Source organism: Podarcis vaucheri (genome assembly GCF_965113315.1).
Source record: "Podarcis vaucheri genome assembly, chromosome: 10".
NCBI lineage: Eukaryota > Metazoa > Chordata > Lepidosauria > Squamata > Lacertidae > Podarcis > Podarcis vaucheri.
The window spans coordinates 63,867,010-63,887,437 of NC_138748.1; the positions used below are offsets into that span (position 1 = coordinate 63,867,010).

Consider the following 20,428-nt stretch of genomic DNA (forward strand, 5'->3'; position numbering starts at 1 on the left):
CAAGATCATTCCCCCTGCCCACGGCTGGAGTTACACCTGGAGCAACTTTACGAAATACTTGGCAATATTTCACCAATGCCAACAACAATAAAAACAAGTCAGACAATTAACAATCTTGGACGGGTCAGCGAGCCAGCGTTGCAAACATGCTAGCCACAATACGGTTAAAAAACCAAACATTTTTGCATTTTTAGTGCTGTCAAAATGGACAGTACAAAGACTTAATATTCTTCTGAACTTCACAGGATCCATGGAGAAATGAGAAAATGGGAAGCACCATAATTAACCCCCCTCCTCCCCCAAAAAAGAGAAAGAAAAAGAAAGAAAGAACTCCTCTCTTTAACTCTGCAGAGAGATTTAGGGCCCAGTCATCATTTACATTTGCAGGTATTTAAATCTCTAAGTGCATGGCTTCTGCCCTGATTACTAATTAATGAAGAGCAAAGTTGCCTGCTGGAAGGAAGCGGCTATGATTATTTCTGCCATGAGGGAAAAGCAAAGTTCTTGCAATCTAAGAAGGCAGGAGATTTCTTTGACATGCCTCTTAGCAAATTATAGGAATCAAGGGGCCAAGCAAGGCTAGATTAAAAACCAAACATGCCACGGCAGCCGTGCCGCTCCTTGCAGAGGCCTGCTTGGCACAATTCAGACTCATTTAAGCTCGCTGCATGTTTTGCATGTCACAGAGATCCCTCCCAATCAATAGGGCTGCCTTTGACCTGATTTCTGTCCTGCCTTGTGCAACCTGGAGGGAGGAAAGCCAAGGCAAGGTGAATCTGAACAGTGGAGGCTGGTCTCTGAGGGGAAAAAATCTGGCATTGCCTCACCAACCTCAGTTCTTACAGTCAGCCAGGGTGTGGCTCTGCCAGACATTGGCTCTGGCGCCATCTACTGTTGGTCTGCTTGCCTTCCAACCTTCTTCTTGTTGTTGTTGTTGTTGTTTAGTCGTTTAGTCATGTCCGACTCTTCATGACCCCATGGACCAGAGCATGCCAGGCACTCCTGTCTTCCACTGCCTCCCGCAGTTTGGTCAAACTCATGCTGGTAGCATCGAGAACAGTATCCAGCCATCTCGTCCAAAGTATTGGAGTATCAGCTTCAGGATCTGACCTTCCAGTGAGCACTCAGGGCTGATTTCCATGGGACTCTCAAGAGTCTCCTCCAGCACTATAATTCAAAAGCATCCATTCTTTGGCAATCAGCCTTCTTTATGGTCCAGCTCTCACCTCCCGTGCCAAGAGCAAGTATTTTCGCAGCACAACTGTGCTGGAATGTCCACACCTTCTTTGCAAGAGGATAAGAGCATCTCTGAGTGCTCACTGGAAGGACAGATCCTGAAGCTGATGCTCCAATACTTTGGCCACCTCCTGAGAAGAGAAGACTCCCTGGAAAAGACCCTGACGTTGGGAAAGATGGAGGGCACAAGGAGAAGGGGACGACAGAGGACGAGATGGTTGGACAGTGTTCTCGAAGCTACCAGCATGAGTTTGACCAAACTGCGGGAGGCAGTGGAAGACAGGAGTGCCGGCGTGCTCTGATCCAGGGGTCACAAAGAGTCGGACGCGACTAAACGACTAAACAGCAACATCAAGTAGCCAGGACTGGAGTTTAGAAAGCCTATGAATTCTGAATTCTTTGCTCATAGGATGAGCCACTTGGAGAGCGTTACCCACCCCCAGTTTTTTTTAAAAATATTACATATCACCACAGGGACCAACTCTATGGGGCCCTGGTCCCTTCAGCCCCCTCCTTAAAATATTTTTTTGGGGCAGCCACCCAATAGTTTCTCCAAGTTTCAGGATACTTGAGAAATCATTTTATATTTTAATATTAGCATCCTTTGAACTTAACCTTATTTATGAGGTGGCCAAGTGTTTATGAAGTGTTTGTGATCAGGTGTACAATACTTTCCCAGGGGTCTGCAGCCTGCCCACCCCACACTATATCAAAGCCTTGTGATCTCCTTAGCTAGGCTTTCCCATAAATGTGGGCATCCAGGAAGGCTACCGAACGCAGACCACTGGAGGGATGATTTGTAGAATGAAAGGAAAGACACTCACAAACATCCTTTGACCACCTCAAAGGTAACAACAGCAACAACATAAACCCCACATTCTATCCATGAGAATTTTTACAAAACTCTACCTCTTGCTGATTCCCAAATGCAGTGTCTCATTATTTGATGGGAAATGGTCAAAAGGAGACGGAGAAATTTTCTCAGCGAAGTGATTGACTAGAGGACAATTGCATCAACACTCATATTGCCATAGCATACGGGTCATCCCAGCGATTCCGTCCTTTGAATCTTTCCTTCTTCTTTGTGGAGGCAAATGGGAGTTCAAGAGAGGCCTGTGTTTTCTCTAGGCCTGATACAGTGTCATGAATGGGGCCACCAAGCGTCTAATGAGAACATAACAAGAACGTAATAAGAGTCCTCCTGGATTGGGCCAAAGGTCCATCAACATCCTCTTCTCACAGTGACCAATCAGATGCCCATGGGAAGGTCTCAAGCAGGACCCGAGCCCAACAGTTCTTTCCCCACTTATGACTGCCAGCAGAGGCCAAAGGCAGCCATCATAGCTAGTAGCCATTGACAACCTTGTGCTCCATGAACTTGTCTAACCCTCTTTGAAAGCCATTCAAGTAGGAGAGCATCACTACCACTTGTGGAAGTAAATCCTATAGTTTAGCAAACAACACAGCCTGTTCTTCCCAACCCCCAAGGAGGAGGAGAAGAAGGAGAAGGAGAAGGAGAAGGAGAAGGAGAAGGAGAAGGAGAAGGAGAAGGAGAAGGAGAAGGAGACAGGGCAACATTTAAGTATGAAACAGGTTGACCACCTACCGTTGGATTTTTCACTATCTGCCGGTTTCATCTGAATGGGATGATGCATCTGGAAACAACAGACAACAAAAAGAAAAAAGAAAGTAAAGCGGGTTGGAGTGCCACAAGTCAGACATGCTTAATTTTTCATTTGCTTTGGACGTGTTGTAGCCATTGGGGGGAGTTACGTGGGAGGCACGATCAATACTTTGTAGGGAGCATTTGTAGCTCACTGGCAGAACACATCTCGACCGTGTCAGACAGTCCTCGATCCAAACCATGGCATCGCCTAAACATACTGGGTAGAACGGCTAGGAAAGAAGCCTGTGTGATACTCTAATCAGCTCGTGCCTGTCAGCATAAACATTATTTAGCTAGATAGGACAGAGATTCAATCCACAGTATATTATTTAACAGGCTAGCAATCCAAAAGGCATCAGTTCCAAGCACCGTCGGTTTTTCCGCTAAAAGGAAACATTAACAGATTGGTTTAACAGCTAGCAAGCTTTTAAAAAGCTCAAATTATCATCCCACAAGACTCATCCTAACAGATCGGGTTTCAATACTCTGATTATTGTTATTATTACCCACTGAGGGTCAATACCGGCCTTATTTGCACAAGCAAATTGGCATGTTAGGAATGCAGATTGAGTGGTTCTGAACAGATTTCGGTATGTACCTAAGCGGCATTGTGATTCATTGTTTTATCGCCCATTCAATGATCCATTGACTACTTTGGTTCATATGTTTTGGAGCAGTCCCAAAATAGGCCCGTTTTGTAAGGAAGGAAAATGTACAGTCATATTATCTTGGTTTTATAATCCAAGCTGTCCTATACATTTTTAAGTGCAAAGAACAACCACCCTAATTTTAGAACAAACACCACCATATTTACTCTTCTAAAGGGAAGTAAAGTTAGGGTTGCCATATTTCAAGAAGTCTTTTGCTTTTGGGGGGCTAAACTCACACTTGAAATAAATACACAGTTGGTGCCTGGGGTCAGCAGTGCAGTGCACTTGCTGAGACCTGCACCCAACAGAGGACCCTCTGCCATCTTCTGCAGCCTCCTTGCCCTGCTCCTCTTCTACCTCCTTGGTGTTGCTGCGTGCCCACTTCTCCCTTCTAAGCCCGGGAAAAGCATCAGGATCAGGGAGCAGCAGCAGCAACAACAACACCAGCTCTCTTCCCCCCTTCTCTGAGCAGCAGTGCAGGTTGGGTTCAAAGAAAGAGCAACAGAAAGGAGAAATGATGTTCATGTAAGGAGGGCGGCCACCTAAAACCTGGAGCTGGCAGTAGAAATTATTCGGTCGATCTGACAACTCAAAGGACACACGCAAAAAGGAAGGAAGCAATTATAATAGAAATGGTTCTCCAAGTTCTGATATGGAAGCAGTGGCGTAGCGTGGGTTCTCAGCACCCGGGGCAAGGCAAGTAATTTGTGCCCCCTAACCCGTGGATTTTAGCACTCGAGTCTCTTCCGCGCCCCCCAGATGTTGCGCCAGGTGCGGCAGGCCCCCCTGCACCCCCACGCTACGCCACTGCTCCCACCACAAGTCTTCAGGACAGCCATCCGAAGGCTGGCGCGGGGAGAAGGTCTCTCCGCCCCACCGCCAGCCTTCGGAGGAGGTCCGAGGACAGTGGGGTTCCTGCTTCCTCGAGGAGGGCCGGCCAAACGCGCCCCCCCAAATGTTGCGCCCGGTGCGGCCAGCACCCCTGGCACCCCCACGCTACGCCACTGTATGGAAGCCATTCTTAAGGGATGATAGCCGGTAAGAACATAACAGTCCAGCATCCCATGCTCATGGTGGAGAAACAGGATGCTCAAGCAGGAAGCTCACAAAATGGACCAGAGTGCAACAGCACTCTCCTCACTTGCAGCTCCCAGCAATGGTCCTACTCAGAGAAGGACTTGCTTGGGTGTCAACCTGTGCCTGGAAGGATTTATGGAGCTGGTACTTTTTCCTTCTTTACTCCTTTTTGTTTGTTTCTTTCTTTTAGATGGAGGAACATGAATTAGGGCGTGACTGGGAGAGGGATCAGGGGCAGAGGAGGGGGTGCGTGTTGGCATGCAACCAAGGAAACGGGGGCAATTCGCAGGCCCCCAGCTGGCTCCAGCCCACCGGCCGGTGTGCCAGGCGATCTCCAGTCTTTGGTGCAGCATCTGTGACCCGAGCTTCAGATGCTGGGGTATGCTACTCAGCAGAGTAAATACTACTCAACAGAAGTGGCAGTAAATGGTTGTGTGAGCATATTTACAAGCAGTTTATTCAGCATACATCAGGACAAAAGGAAACATGTCCCATCCCCTTCGTGTCCAAGATAGCATAAGCAAAAGCTATACACAAATGGAAGTTCCCAGCAAGTTGTGCTGGAGTGTAAACAGACATGTGACACACAACAGTCATGCCTGTTCCTTAAGGTGGAACGGAATATCCCAACAGTGCGGTGTGGGCGGTCTACCCCGGGTGTTTTCACTGGGGAGGGGGTGACATTTGGCGCGCTGCCTGCCCGCAACTCCCAAGCCTACTCCGAGCTGTCGGGGGGAGGGAGGAGCTGTGCTGTTTTGCCGGTGGCATTCCCCCCTTCCCCCTTTGTTTTGACAGCTGGGGGAAGTTTCAGAGTTGCAGGTGGACGGTGCGCTGAATGTCCGCCATTGGCGGCTTGCTCCACCCTGGCTGCACACGCGTGGCTATCCCACACCTGGGAGGGCACCCTTCGCCCCCTCCCCCCTTGGGAGTGCGCCCGCCCTGGGCAGCACGGGCATATGCTCCGCTGCTGAGAGGGATGTTGGCTTGTGATAGGCTCCTCACTGGATTCAAATGGGCGTTCCAGGCACCCAGATGCCCAGTGTATTGTTGGCCACAACCAACACGTTTGAATGAAGTTAGCATTTAACGAAGTTTGCTGGTGTTTTGATAGCATAGCTGTCAACGTTTCCCTTTTCTTAAGGGAAATTCCCTTATTCTGAATAGGATTCCTCACAAGAAAAGGGAAAAGTTGACAGCTATGTTTGATAGTTAGCACCAATTGCAATCATCACCCTGATGAGGAATGGCAGGCCATTTCTGATACCAAAATGATAATTTACAGAAACTGACAAGGAACAAATGAAAGATGATTATGATAAACGGAGAAATGAACTTGACAACTTAGACAAGAAGAGATCTGGGAGGATAACAACAAATGTGGATAATTGCAACAAATGTGATTAAGAATGTAGAGGTTTACACTTTGAAAACAAGAAAGTGGTTGTCATTTTGTAAATTTAAAAGATGAGATGGGATCTTGCTGGAGTTGACCAAACTGAGGCAGGCATAGCTTACTGTTTCTACTGGCTAAGTGCATGAAGCAGGGTGTGTTCTCTAAAAAGTGGCTACCCGGCCAATGTTCTGCCCCTCCTATTTATTGATAAACTCCTCAAATATTCTTGGAACCCCAAAGGCCAATTTGCAAAAGACAATCCAGCCAACAATATGGAGAAGTCTAACTTTAGCTTGGCCTTGAACCTATGTTTGGATGCACTTATAAAGGTAAAGGTAAAGGTACCCCTGCCCGAACGGGCCAGTCTTGACAGACTGTGGGGTTTGTGCGCCCATCTCACATTTATTGGCCGGGGGCCAGCGCTGTCCGGGGACACTTCCGGGTCACGTGGCCAGCGTGACATTGCTGCTCTGGCGAACCAGAGCCGCACACGGAACGCCGTTTACCTTCCCGCTGGTAAGCGGTACCTATTTATCTACTTGCACCCGGGGGTGCTTTCGAACTGCTAGGTGGGCAGGCGCTGGGACCGAACAGCGGGAGCGCACCCCGCCGCGGGGATTCGAACCGCCGACCTTTCGATCGGCAAGCCCTAGGCGTTGAGGCTTTAGCCCACAGCGCCACCCGCGTCCCTGTAGGTAAATCTAAATGGGCTGATGAACTGAGTCAACATTTCTCAAAGATGTCTTTTCTTCCTCAGAAAATGTCAGAGAGTTTCTTTTTTTCTTGCCCACTGAGAAAAAGGAGGTTGCTTTACAGAATTTCCTCCAGGTATTCTCCACCATTTTGTGTGTGTCAGTTGCCATTTTCTTCCCATAATGCCCTGGAACGGCACTAGTTATGGGACACAGTGGAGGGAGCAATATGGTGTCCAGGCTGTCATTTGTGGCATCAGCAAAGGAAAAGAAACCATCTTGGGGAAAGATGGCCATTTTAGCCAATTCTATCAAGTTTCGTAGTTTGATCTCCACCCCTCCTCCCTGCCAGTCCATTTTTTCCTTTTGTGTTGTTTCTTTAAATTGTATGCCTGAGGGCAAGGACTGTCTTATTATCAATCTTTGTAAGCCAGCCTGGGAGCTGAAAAGCAAGGAAAAAATGCTTCAAATCAGTGAATAAGAAATAATGTGTCCTAAAATTTGCCCCCCCCTCCAATCTTCAATAAGGCTCATGGACTGTCAGGTCTGATTTTCCTCCAAAGCACTTGGTGTGGCTTAAACATGGTTCCTTCTAGGCGCTGCAGCAATGCGCCACAGGTGAGCTGCACAGGGGCACTGACATGGCCGCTGCCTGCACCACAGTATACTTGAGTGCAAAAGTGCTGCCTGTGCATGAGGCAGCGCATGGCACGCTGAAGGGAGTTTCTTTATGGCTCCCCCGCCCCCCCACAGTGCAACACCTAAATTGGCCCTCTTTTCCTTTACATAAGAGGATTCATGTTACAAGCTCCCTTAACCTTTGCAATCACCAATTGATAAGTTAACTGCCTTTAACATTGGATTCAATAAAACATGCACCACTGAGAACCCAAAGTGGGTTTTTACAGAGTCACTGGTTCACATCTTATTATTAAACCCGCAGCTGACCTCCAGAGACTGCAACCATGACAGTACATATTCTGAGCGCTCTGCCAATAAAATATTTAAGAGCGCAAAGGAAGGGGGCGGGCAGGCGGAGAGAAGAGGTGGGTCAGAGGAATCCAAGAAAGGTGTGCAATGAATAAGAAAATTAACGGGACAGAGCGCAAGGAGGGGAAAGCCTTTAGCTTTGCTTCTGCTCCACGCTGAGCAATGGGGAAATAAGCCAAGCATTTTATATCCTTCCTGTCTTACTGCAGGCTATAAAATAATAAAATAGTTCTCTGCTTTCAAAAAAGAAAGAAAGAGAAAAAGCGATTACAGGTGATATATAACTGACTTCAGATTAGATACCTCCAACCTGAAGCATGTCACCGAGATATCATCCCTTATCAAAAAAGCAGTTATTGTAGTTCTACACCATAAAGCAATACACTTATGGTTATCTCTCCAGGTAAGTGGTTTTTGCAATATGTGACACTGGCGTGCTGAAAACAGGGAGGGGTGTGTGTGTGTGTGTGTGTGTGTGTGTGTGTGTGTCATCCCACCTGACCTAAGCTTGCCGATGAATTCTCCAAGAGTGCTTCCCTTGCAGGCAGCACAGACCCTGTGAGAATAACCCCTAAATGTACTTTCTGGAATAAATAGCCTACTAGGGAAGCGGAAGCAAATGTGGCACCCTCTGGGTATTGTAGATTACAATGGTTCTGGGCTTTTATGTATACTGGCTGGGACTGATGGGAGCTGCTGTTAGGATTCTTGCTCCGTGCTTGCAGTCATGAGATTGTTGTCTATCACATGACGGTGTATGTTTTCATTCCAGAGTGTGGGAAGTGACAGAGACAGGATGTTTTGTACTACTGTGTTCCGGAATGTAGGACTATTGTCCTTTCTTTCTTTCTCTTTGCTGTCTGATGAGAAAGAGGAAGGAGCAGAGTCAGAATGCTCCAAGTGTATTATATGTAAATAAAGTAGATTAGCCAAAATGCTGTGCTACTGAGTTCTGTTATGTGAACCACAAATACTCTGCAGGATTCCTAAGTGTGCTAATGCCTTTTGGTATCAGTCACTGTGATGTTCAGGCTAGAGAAAGCTTTTGAAGCTCCTGAACGATCGACCAGGAGGGAGAGAACATGCAATATTTTTTGTCACCATGTCCTGTATGGTGATATTAACGAGGAACCCAGGAAGAAATTAACTTGCTAGTTGCCTTCTCTCGTTGAGTTGGTGTACCTGAAGTGAGTTATTAAGTGAAATATGCTACATCACCAAATTTGCAACAGTTCCACCTTGCAGCAGAAGGAATATATTGATGCTAAGGTAAAGGTAAAGGACCCCTGGATGGTTAAGTCCAGTCAAAGGCGACTATGGGGTTGTGGCGCTCATCTCACTTTCAGGCCGAGGGAGCCAGCGTTTGTCCACAGACAGCTTTCTGGGTCATGTGGCCAGCAGGACTAAGCCACTTCTGGTGCAACGGAACACCATGACAGAATCTAGAGAGCACGGAAAGAATGTTTACCTTCCCGCCACAGCGGTACCTATTTATCTACTTGCACTGGTGTGCTTTCAAACTGCTAGGTAGGCAGGAGCTGGGACAGAGCAACGGTAGCTGACCCCATTGTGTGGATTCAAACCACCAGCCTTCTGATGGGCAAGCCCAAGAGGCTCAGTGGTTTAGGCCACAGCGCCACCTGCATCCATTGATGCTAATGTTACGTGGACTGTAAAGATTTGTAGAAATTTTAACACCTGGCCCTTTGTTTTATGTGCTAACTGGCTTCTTTTAGATAAGGAACAATTGTGGTTGGCTTTGATGTAGATCTCTTTAATCTGATTGCACTGGTTGCGGTCATTATCCATTCCATGATTTGTAGTTGTTGTAACAGTTGCATTTTTTTTGTAATAGTTGCATTTCCATTTTTCTTTGGTTGACACTAGGAATGCTCAGCATGGAATTCCAAAAGAAGGAATAGTCACAGGAAAAAACTCTATTTTCTTACTGCCATGAGCTGAGCCTCTGGAGGGTTAAATAGATGAAGCAAGGCCCTATCAGATTATGTTCTAAACTTCTAAGATGCTTCTTTTTCTGCTTCCTAAGTAGAAGATTTATTTGTGGGTAAGTCACCACATGGTGGCAGCATGTGGCTGAGTGGGCCTGGGGAAAGGCATTCAGGGGCTGGATTGAACCTATGGGCTGTAAGTTGCCGAACCTGGCTTTGAAGCTGAAAAGCACTCAACAACTTTGCCTATGTATGAAGTTCATATAGCAATATCATGTGTTTGTTGATATGACAGAAAGCAAGTTGGGTGAGTAGTTTATTTCAGGCACAAACACACAAAGAAAAAATCTAACAACACGAAAATTAGATTAACCTGGTGGAATTCTATCTGGGAATTTGGCGTCTGTTCTAGTGATTAAGTCATCATTTCCATCAGATTGCTCTAATCAGCTGTCAAATAACATTCTGCAGCCCCATCTGTAACTTGGCATCTGAGATATTCAGTCTTCGGTATGCAAAACCAACACCGCACACAGAAGTCTGCAGACTGGCATTGATCAGAGCCATTAGGTTTGAGTATATTCTGTGTTTCCACAAGGTGCAGCGGTGAGGACTAATTTTTGCCTCTTGTCCCCCACCCCACTTTTTTTTTTAAAGCAAGCTTTGGGAAATAACAACAACAACAACAATATATTACGTATACTCTGCTAATCGGGCTGGGTTTTCCCATCTACTCTGGGCGGCTTCCAACAAGAGATTAAAAATATATAAAAACATCCATCATTAAAAACTTCCCTGCCTTCAGATGTCTTGTAAACGTCAGATAGTTGTTTATCTCTTTGACATCTGAAGGGAGGGTCTTCCACAGGGCGGGTGCCACTACTGAGAAGGCCCACTGCCTGGTTCCCTGTAACTTGGCTTCTCGCAGTGAGGGAACCGCCAGAAGGCCCTCGAAGCTGGACCTCAGTGTCTGGGCAGAACAATGGGGGTGGAGACACTCCTTCAGGTATACTGGGCCGAGGCTGTTTAGAGCAGGCATAGACCCTTCATATGTTTTGGGACTACAACTCCCATGATCATTAGCTAACACGACAAGTGGGCAGGGATGATGGGAATTGTAGTCCCAAAACATATGGCGGTAACCCTGACCCTAACCCTAGTGTTTTTGCTATTTATTTTGCGTTTTTCTTTTTGCGACTCTTTTTTTGTGTGACTGTGTGGGACCCAGTTCAGCTACTGATTGATTGATTGGTGTGACTTTGTTTATTGCTTTCATTTTATGGATCAATGGTTTCGTTAGAGAGTAAAATCCATTCTATGTATCTATGGCCTTGTTAGATAGTAAAATTCACGTTACATTGCTGCTTTAGGGGTTGTTTTTAAAAGTCTGGAACGGATTAACACATTTTGCATTACTTTCTATGGGAAAGCGCACCTTGGTTTTGGAATGCTTTGGTTTTGGAACGGACTTCCAGAACAGATTAAGTTTGAGAACCAAGCCCTCTTCCCCTAGCTTGAGATTCCCAGCCACTAGTATTCAGAGGAGAAAGGATCACAAACTGCTTTGCTATGGACACCGAACTCAAAATGCTACGGTTTGCTTAGCATCATCCGCTCTGCCAGGTGGGTGGCTCAGTGTTTGGAGATTATTAAGTACCAGCCCCCCTGCTACAATAGAGAAAAGCATCATTATTTTCTAGCCAGAACAAGCTTACAGCACAATTGAACAAGGTGCTTCTTTTAGATTTAAAGGGGGGGGGGGGAGAGAATGAGCTGAAAAAACTGCTGAAATGCAATGCGTTTGGAAACGTTCCAAGTCTGCCATTTGCTGCACTCTGTATTTCCATTTGGTTCTAATTTGAATTAAATTGAACATTAATTCGGCTGACTAAAAAAACGAAACCAAAAAACAACAACAACAAAAACCCGACAGCGAAAACCCCACATCGGCAGCATCGCAATGCTGCACTTTCAAATAAAGCTGCTATCCAATTCAAGCGCACATTTCCTGGTAAACATCATCGGTCACTCCTCGTCTATATTTCTCGTTTGATAAACATCCCCACTATCTCATTAACCATCTTGTTATGCTTTTTAAAAGAACTTTCCTTTTAAAAAAAACAACCACCACCAAGTACATACAGTGGTACCTCGGGTTAAGTACTTAATTCGTTCTGGAGGTCCGTTCTTAACCTGAAACTGTTCTTAACCTGAAGCACCACTTTAGCTAATGGGGGCCTCCTGCTGCCACCGCACCGTATGTAACCTGAAGCGTATGTAACCCGAGGTACCACTGTATTAGATCTAATGCCAGTCTGCAGCATTCGAAATGGGGTCAGGCCCAGAATTGACCCATCAGTGTTCACAGGGCACCTTTGGAAAGATTTCATAATTTGGAAGACCAAATACCTAGAACACAATGCCCTAAAAAGTTGCATGTTGTTGAAATTCTGCAGCAAGGAATCTAAATTCTGTAGCAAGAATTTACATAAGACGTTCACATGAATTAGAAAAGCTTCTACAATTTCAATAATTTTACTGTTCTAGAATCGTGCAGGGAAATCAATCCCTGGTGACTGAAACTCTTATTCAGCACTGCTTGTGGGGCTTCTGCAATTTCCTCAAGCAATTTCATGCATGCTTCCTACACTATAGGGTCTAGAACCCAGATTTCCCACTTGAAACAAAGGAAAACGTAAAGTTACATGAACTATACTAGCAGGGTCACTGCGAGAGGCCTGCTCTCTGCTGCATTTCAGCATTACTGTGATTATAGCATACCCCGCAAGGGTCCCCCCCAAAAAACCGGGGCACCCCATTTTCTCATGCGAGTGCACAATGGCCATTTTGAGTGCCACGATCTCATGCGATTTCTCACAAAAATCTCGACCTGAAAAAAATGCTTCCCTTCTAAAACGCGATTTTTGGAGGGGCTGCGATCAGGCACGATGTCCCGAAAGATGTGGTTTGGGGCACCATGCAAGCACATCCCTGATAAAAGCACAGTTTTTGGGCTCCGTGATCTTGCGCAGGTCACATGACTTGTGTGGGAGCATGGGGGGGGGAGTTCTCAGTTTGGAGGCTCAAGATGTTGGAGGGTATGACGCATAGTCATAGCGTAGGACCGTGGATAACTGTACAGCAGGGTTCAGGTGACATACAGCGGGGGGTGGGGGTGGAGAGATCAGTTTCCACCTGCTCAAGTTGAGCTGGTTCCACTGGCTTGGCCTGCTATGGAATTTATGGAGGGAGGGAGGGAGGGAGGGAGGGAGGGAGGGAGGGAGGGAGGAGGCGCCGCTGCTACCGCCACCGTGTGAGGGAGAAGGAAAGAACATGTGTGCTGGCGATCCACACAGCGATTCCCAGACCGTTTGTGGGCCAGATCCAAAAGGCAGTTGGGCCTGATCCGGCCTGTGGGCCTTAGTTTGCCAGCCCATGGTTTAAACATACCAGTAGTTCTGAGGATAATCTTCAGTCTTTTGCAAATCACAGAAGGAAAGAGCTGGGAGGAAGCCCCTGAAGTGCAACACTGCACCATCCAGTTGGCCTGAGCGATACAGTCTGCATCCCTCTCTACTGTACCTTTAACATCATGTCACCAGGCAGAGGAGATCCACCTATCCCAGCTGACAGGTGGGTCTCTAAAGACTGCCTTACAATCCGACATATGCCAGAATGGTAGCTCATTTAGGGTTGTCAATGTCCAACACCTCAGGCCTATTTTCACTGGGAAGAGATCAGCGGGGAGTTTTTGCAACTGCCTTCTGCTCATTAGGTAACAAGCTGTGGAGAACGTTAACAGCAAGCGAGAGTCTGCTAAATCTTGATCTTGCCTGCCAGAGGGCTCCAGGTTCACAACTGACGGTAAACACGGTGGCCTGCATCACCACTTGGTATAGGGAACGGGTGTCTGAACACACCACTGCTTCTCAGCAGACCAAGTAATTGACCCCATGGGCCCTGGTTAAGCAACAGGCAACCATGGCAGCTTCTCTTGCAGAGAAGTGTTGTGATTCGAAATCAGCTGTACCAAATGCCGGCCACTTTGCTTTTGTGGGCTGCTTTTCAACAACAACCATTTCTTTAAGCACATGAATGAACTTTCGGTCTCATCCTGACCATGAGCAGGAGCCAGCGGGACTCAGCCACACATCAGCAAATTCAGGTTGGGCAACTACAACTGCCTTGCCCAAAAATCGACTTCCCAAAAGATAGGGTTTTTCCATAAGGAAAGCGATGGGCAAGTGCACTGGATAGGGTGGGATAACATGCGCTCAATACAGTGTCATCTTACCTCTTTGAATAATAATAATAATAATAATAATAATAATAATAATAATAATAATAATAATTTATTTATACCCCGCCCATCTGGCTGGGCTTCCCCAGCCACTCTGGGCGGCTTCCAACAAAATATTAAAATACAGTAATGCATCAAACATCAAAAGCTTCCCTAAAAAGGGCTGCCTTCAGATGTCTTCTAAAAGTCTGGTAGTTGTTGTTCTCTTTGACATCTGGTGGGAGGGCATTCCACAGGGCAGGCGCCACCACCGAGAAGGCCCTCTGCCTGCTTCCCTGTAACTTTCCCCATCTGCCTTGCCCCACCCTCCAGCCCTGGGAGCCATCATAAGAGAGCTGTTTCCAGAGGAAGAACTGAGGAGTAAAAGACTCTGTTTGCCACCGGGGGAGCTCAGGTTCACCTCCAGCCCAAGGAACCTCCAGAAGGAATTTGCTGCCACGGGCATGATGTGTATATGTCTTTTCATAAACTGAATAGAAGGGGAGATTATGTGTATGAATTCATCAGTGCTTAGCTTTTTTTTCGGCTGCTATTTTGTTAATGTTGTTAATATCGTTTTATAGATCATGAATGCTGTAGCACTTTGTGAATTCCTATAATGACTTCTGCTGTAATTGTGATGTTTAGCTTATTTTTTCTAGCTACTGCTTTGTTAACAGTGCTTTATAGATTGCAGTTGTTTCACTGACGGTTTGTTAATTATTCAATGTGATTTATGCTGTATTTGTGACATTGTATTATATTCGTCCATGTTCATGTTACTGTTTCTAAGCTGCTCTGGGATTCATTTGAATGAAAAGCAGCATAGAAATATAATAAATCAAATCTTGGGCAACCAAGATGGAAACCAAACCTGATGAGGGGCTGTTGAGGGAGCTGGGTATGTTTAGCCTGCGAAAGAGGAGACCGAGAGGAGATATGATAGCCATCTTCAACTGTCGAAAGGGCTGTCACACGGATGATGGAGCAAGCTTGTTTTCTTTTGTCCTAGAGCAGCGGTTCTCAACCTGTGGGTCCCCAGATGTTGTTGGACTACAACTCCCATCATCCCTGAGCTCTGGCCTTGCTAGCTAGGGGTGATGGGAGTTGTAGTTCAGCAACATCTGGGGACCCACAGGTTGAGGCAGGCTGTTCTAGAGGGTAGGGTTCAAATTACAAGGAAGTAGATTCCAAAAGTAGAGACATCACCTTGCCAACAAAGGTCCGTATAGTAAAAGCTATGGTTTTCCCAGTACTGATGTATGGAAGCGAAAGCTGGACCATAAAGAAGGCTGATCGCCAAAGAATTGATGCTTTTGAATTATGTTGCTGGAGGAGACTCTTGAGAGTCCCATGGACTGCAAGAAGATCAAACCTCTCCATTCTGAAGGAAATCAGCCCTGAGTGCTCACTGGAAGGACAGATCCTGAAGCTGAGGCTCCAAGACTTTGGCCACCTCATGAGAAGAGAAGACTCCCTGGAAAAGACCCTGATGTTGGGAAAGATTGAGGGCACAAGGAGAAGGGGACGACAGAGGACGAGATGGTTAGACAGTGTTCTCTAAGCTACCAGCATGAGTTTGACCAAACTGCGGGAGGCAGTGGAAGACAGGAGTGCCTGGTGTGCTCTGGTCCATGGGGTCACGAAGAGTCAGACACGACTAAACAACAAACAGATTCCAACTGAACATCAGGAATAACTTTCTGACAGTAGGAGCTGTTTGACAATAGGATGGACTCCCTCAGAAGGTGGTGGGCTCTACTTCCTGGAAGTTTTTAAGCAGAGTTTGGGTGGCCATTTGTCATGGATGCTTTAGCTGAGATTCCTGCATTGCAGGGAGTTAACAGGTAGATGAACTGACCCATTGCAGATGAACTGACCCATTGCAGATGAACTGACCCATTGCACTTGAGACTAGATGACCCTCCAATGCTATGATTTTATGATTCTGTGAAATCAACTCAAACAAATCAGGATGAATGCTAAGTAATCCAGTCCTTTGGAAGGACCCTCTGCCGCACTTGCTTATTGCCACCCAATACTTCTGCTTTCTCTACAAGTGAAACAGCCATTCTTTCTTTTCTAATAAACGCCCTGACTTTGAGAAATGACAACCTCATTTAATGATTTACACTGCTCTATTAAGCAAACACATTTGAGGCATTTAATCTTCTCTTTGCTTCCTACCCAAACAGTTTTGGCTCTGGGGCACAAGGGAGGTCAGGTACAACAGAGGTATGGAAAGGAGTGTGTGGGGGGGTTGATACTGTGATGGAAAATTCCCCCACTTCACATTCATGTGTAAACACCCATGATTAAGTATCACTTCTTCAAACAAATGAGCCTTTACAAAAATTCATTTAATCCTAAAATAGATATTCACTCGGATTCGACAGTTGCACTGGAGATATTGCCCCTAGGCGACTTCATATTATCCATGCAAAATGCAAACCCTTTTAAAAAAACAGGGGAGGTAAATGCAAGTGAGTTAAGCCCAGAAGAAACCGGGTCATGTCATCTGCTGCGGCAACAACTTTTGACAATATATTCCACGGGCTGTTTTGGCACTTCTTTTGTGGTTTTCTGGTGTGCCGTGGTCATAAATAGCTTGATGGTCCATTATAGTGAACAGGGCCGTCCATTATAGTTAATGGGGAACTGCCTCACCAATCTAAACCTGCCCTCAGCCAGGTTTTTAATGTTTTTAATGAGACAACATTAAAAACTTCCCGATACAGGGCTGCCTTCAGATGTCTTCTTAAAAGTCATATAGTCACTTATCTGCTTGACATCTGATGGGAGGGCGTTCCACAGGGTGGGTGCCACTACCGAGAAGACCCCCTGCCTGGTTCCCTTCTTGCAGTGAGGGAACCGCCAGAAGGCCTTCAAAGCTGGACTTTGGTGTTTGGGCTATACGATGAGGCTGGGGACGCTTCTTCAGGTATACAGGATTAAAGCTGTTTAGGCCTTTAAAGGTCAGCACCAACACTTTGAATGGATACCAGGTACCACTGTTGATTATGTTGTATATACTTGGGACACCTTCCACCCTACTGCCTTCTCTCCTTATTTTGGGGGCCAGGATGCAAACATTGTGTGTGTTTGAAGCATGGCTGCAAGTGTGCCGTGGGAAAGCTGGCACATCTTTCATCTGATCTATATCCCAGTCTGCTTCCAAAGCCCTAAGAAGCTGACAACACATTACAGGGGTACCTCAGGTTACATACACTTCAGGTTACACACTCCACTAACCCATAAATAGTGCTTCACGTTAAGAACTTTGCTTCAGGATGAGAACAGAAATCGGGCTCTGGCGGTGCGGCAACAGCAGGAGGCCCCATTAGCTAAAGTGGTGCTTCAGGTTAAGAACAGTTTCAGGTTAAGAATGGACCTCCGGAACGAATTAAGTACTTAACCCAAGGTACCACTGTATTTAAAACTTTTAAAAAATAAATAACTTAAGAAATCTAGCGTTACCCAATTTTCTACTAGCGCCCTGTGAATTAAGAAGAGCCTTTCTGCCTCTGTCCAAAAGCCTGTCAAACTAAGCTTTTTAAACAAAACATTTTGCTCTGCATGATCAAGTAGCTCTGTGTAACTCCCAAACTTGATCTCTTTCCCACCAATATCAAACCCTCCAAGTGTCCCTATTTTCCAGGGACATCCCTGATTTAGAGAAGCCATCCCAGTTTCTAATTTGATCCTGGAATGTTCTGCTTTTCCTTAGGATGTCCCTATTTTCATTGGAGAAATTTTGGAGGGTATGAATTCATCCAGCCCCCGAGCCGTCTGAAGGCAATCCTGTATAGGGAAGTCTTTTTTAATGTTTACTGGGACGCGGGTGGTGCTGTGGGTTAAACCACAGAGCCTAGGACTTGCCGATCAGAAGGTTGGTGGTTCAAATCCCCATGATGGGGTGAGATCCCGTTGCTCAGTCCCTGCTCCTGCCAACTTAGCAGTTCGAAAGCACGTCAAAGTGCAAGTAGATAAATAGGTACCGCTCTGGCGGGAAGGTAAATGGTGTTTCCGTGCACTGCTCTGGTTCGCCAGAAGCGGCTTACTCATGCTGGCCACATGACCCGGAAGCTGTACGCCGGCTCCCTCGGCCAATAAAACGAGATGAGCGCCGCAACCCCAGAGTCGGTCACGACTGGACTTAACTGTCAGGGGTCCCTTTACCTTTACTTTACTTATGTTTTTATATATGTTGGAAGCTGCTTCGACTGGGGCAAACCAAATAGTAAAATTATCTTTATGAAATGGGCTCTCCCAATTTTCATCAGAGAAATGTTGGCGGGCATGCAATATACACTCACCCAATAAATACACTTTATATACATTTTATTTTTCTTAAAAATAGGAATGGTGTCATTATACCTCAAGGCCATAGAATAACTCATACGTAAGACAGGAACTGAGTTCTGGTCTGTTTGTCCTTGGCCTATGCCTTTTCCAAATCAAGAACTCTCTAGCTAGATTATCTTGTGGTGCTTTTTTGTTTGTTTGACATTTCTTCATCTTTTCAATAGATTTTTTCTGCTTCATGCACTCTCCTCAAGGTCACCTTGGACCACTGAGTGACTTAGTTCATTCATTGTGAATAAGGTGCCATGCTAACAACAACATTGTAGGTTTTCTGCCCCAGTTATAAAATTGCAATTTATCTGTTCTTTCTATATAATAGCAAAAGGCATCAAAGATATTTAAGGAGCATAATCAAGCTTAGCCTGTAATAAGAAAAAAACAACAGCCCAATTTGTCACATCCTCTGAAATGTTTCAAGTGTGAAGTCGAGGCTGTGAACTATGGAGAATTTCAAGTTGCTAAGGCCTACGCCCATTCCATTTGGATAATTAACAGAAGTGTTACACCTTTAAATCACAGACCCTCCAAGTGTCCTTATTTTCCAGGGACATCCCTGATTTAGAGAAGCCGTCCCAGTTTCTCAGAATGTCCCTCTTTTCCTTAGGATGTCCCCATTTTCACTGGAGAAATGTTGGAGGGTATGGAGTTATCTGTCCCCTGACCTGTCTGATGGTGATCCTGTATAGGGAAGTTTTTTTTTAAAAAAAGTTCAATGTTTTATTATGTTTTTATACATACTGGAAGCTGCCCAGAGTGAGATGTGTGGGTTTTAAATAGCAAAATTATCATTGTGGAATGGGACGTCCCTATTTTCATTGGAGAAATGTTGGAGGATATGAAATCAAAGGAGTTTATAAACTCTGTGTTGCATTGTGCTTGTGGCAGTGACAGAAGGATCTGACATTGATCGCTGAGCTGGCACAGAGTATTCTGTGACAACACGCTGGAACAAAGCACCCAGCTACAAAAGGTGCACAGTCCAGATTCTGTTGGAAGGGGTAGTTGTCAGTTTGGCCGAGATGAAAACTTCACAGAGGTCCAATGGGAGAATGAGTTGTGAGGGGCAGATTAATAACTCACTCAGTGTTGAATTCTAGCTCAATGCAACCTAGCTTCCTCTCCTTTTCCCTTTTCATTCTTGAATGGCATTGAGGATATGAAGATATAAAACCACAGAATTGGAAGGGACGCCGGGGGTCATCTAGTCCAAACCCCACGCAATGCAGGAATCCTGTCCACAGTCATCCCTGGGGGGGGGCCCTCTCAAACCACCAACCTTCTGGTTAACAGACAGACCCATTGTGCTATTGTGCCACATGAAGCGGCCTGGGTGCTGAGTCAGAACATTTGTACAGTGGTACCTTGGTTTACGGGACGCGGGTGGCGCTGTGGGTTAAACCACAGAGCCTAGGACTTGCCGATCAGAAGGTTGGCAGTTCAAATCCCCGCGACAGGGTGAGATCCCGTTGCTCGGTCCCTGCTCCTGCCAACCTAGCAGTTCGAAAGCATGTCAAAGTGCAAGTAGATCAATAGGTACCGCTCCAGTGGGAAAGTAAACGGCGTTTCCGTGCGCTGCTCTGGTTCTCCAGAAGCGGCTTAGTCATGCTGGTCACATGACCCGGAAGCTGTACGCCGGCTTCCTCGGCCAATAAAGCGAGATGAGCGCCGCAACCCCAGAGTCAACCAGGACTGGACCTCATAGTCAGGGGTCCCTTTACCTTTACTTTACTTATGTTTTTATATATGTTGGAAGCTGCTTCGACTGGGGCAAACCAAAAAGATGTGTGGGGTGTAAAAATAGTAAAATTATCGTTTCCGTGCGCTGCTCTGGTTTGCCAGAAGCGGCTTAGTCATGCTGGCCACATGACCCGGAAGCTGTATGCCGGCTCCCTTGGCCAATAAAGCGAGATGAGCGCCGCAACCCCAGAGTCGGTCATGACTGGACCTAATGGTCAGGGGTCCCTTTACCTTTATCTTGGTTTACAACCACAATCCGTTCCGGAGGTCCGGTTGCAAACCAAAACAGGTTGTAACCCAAGGCGTGCTTTCACCAATGGTGCCTCCCCCCCCCCCAAAGGATTGTAATTCAACAGAAATGGGTTGTAATCCAAAAAGAGAGATACGCACTTCC

General features: G+C 46.1%; 1 protein-coding gene across 29 annotated transcripts in view; it reads right to left on the reverse strand.

Annotated features, from left to right (window-relative positions):
- Positions 1-20,428, reverse strand: part of CELF2 (CUGBP Elav-like family member 2) — a 543,470-nt gene that overhangs the window by 94,010 nt on the left and 429,032 nt on the right. For all 29 annotated transcript variants that reach the window (XM_082238976.1, XM_082238999.1, XM_082238980.1 and 26 more), the window contains one exon: positions 2,843-2,891. In XM_082238976.1, coding sequence (XP_082095102.1) covers positions 2,843-2,891 — 49 coding nt within the window. The remainder of the gene's footprint in view (positions 1-2,842; positions 2,892-20,428) is intronic.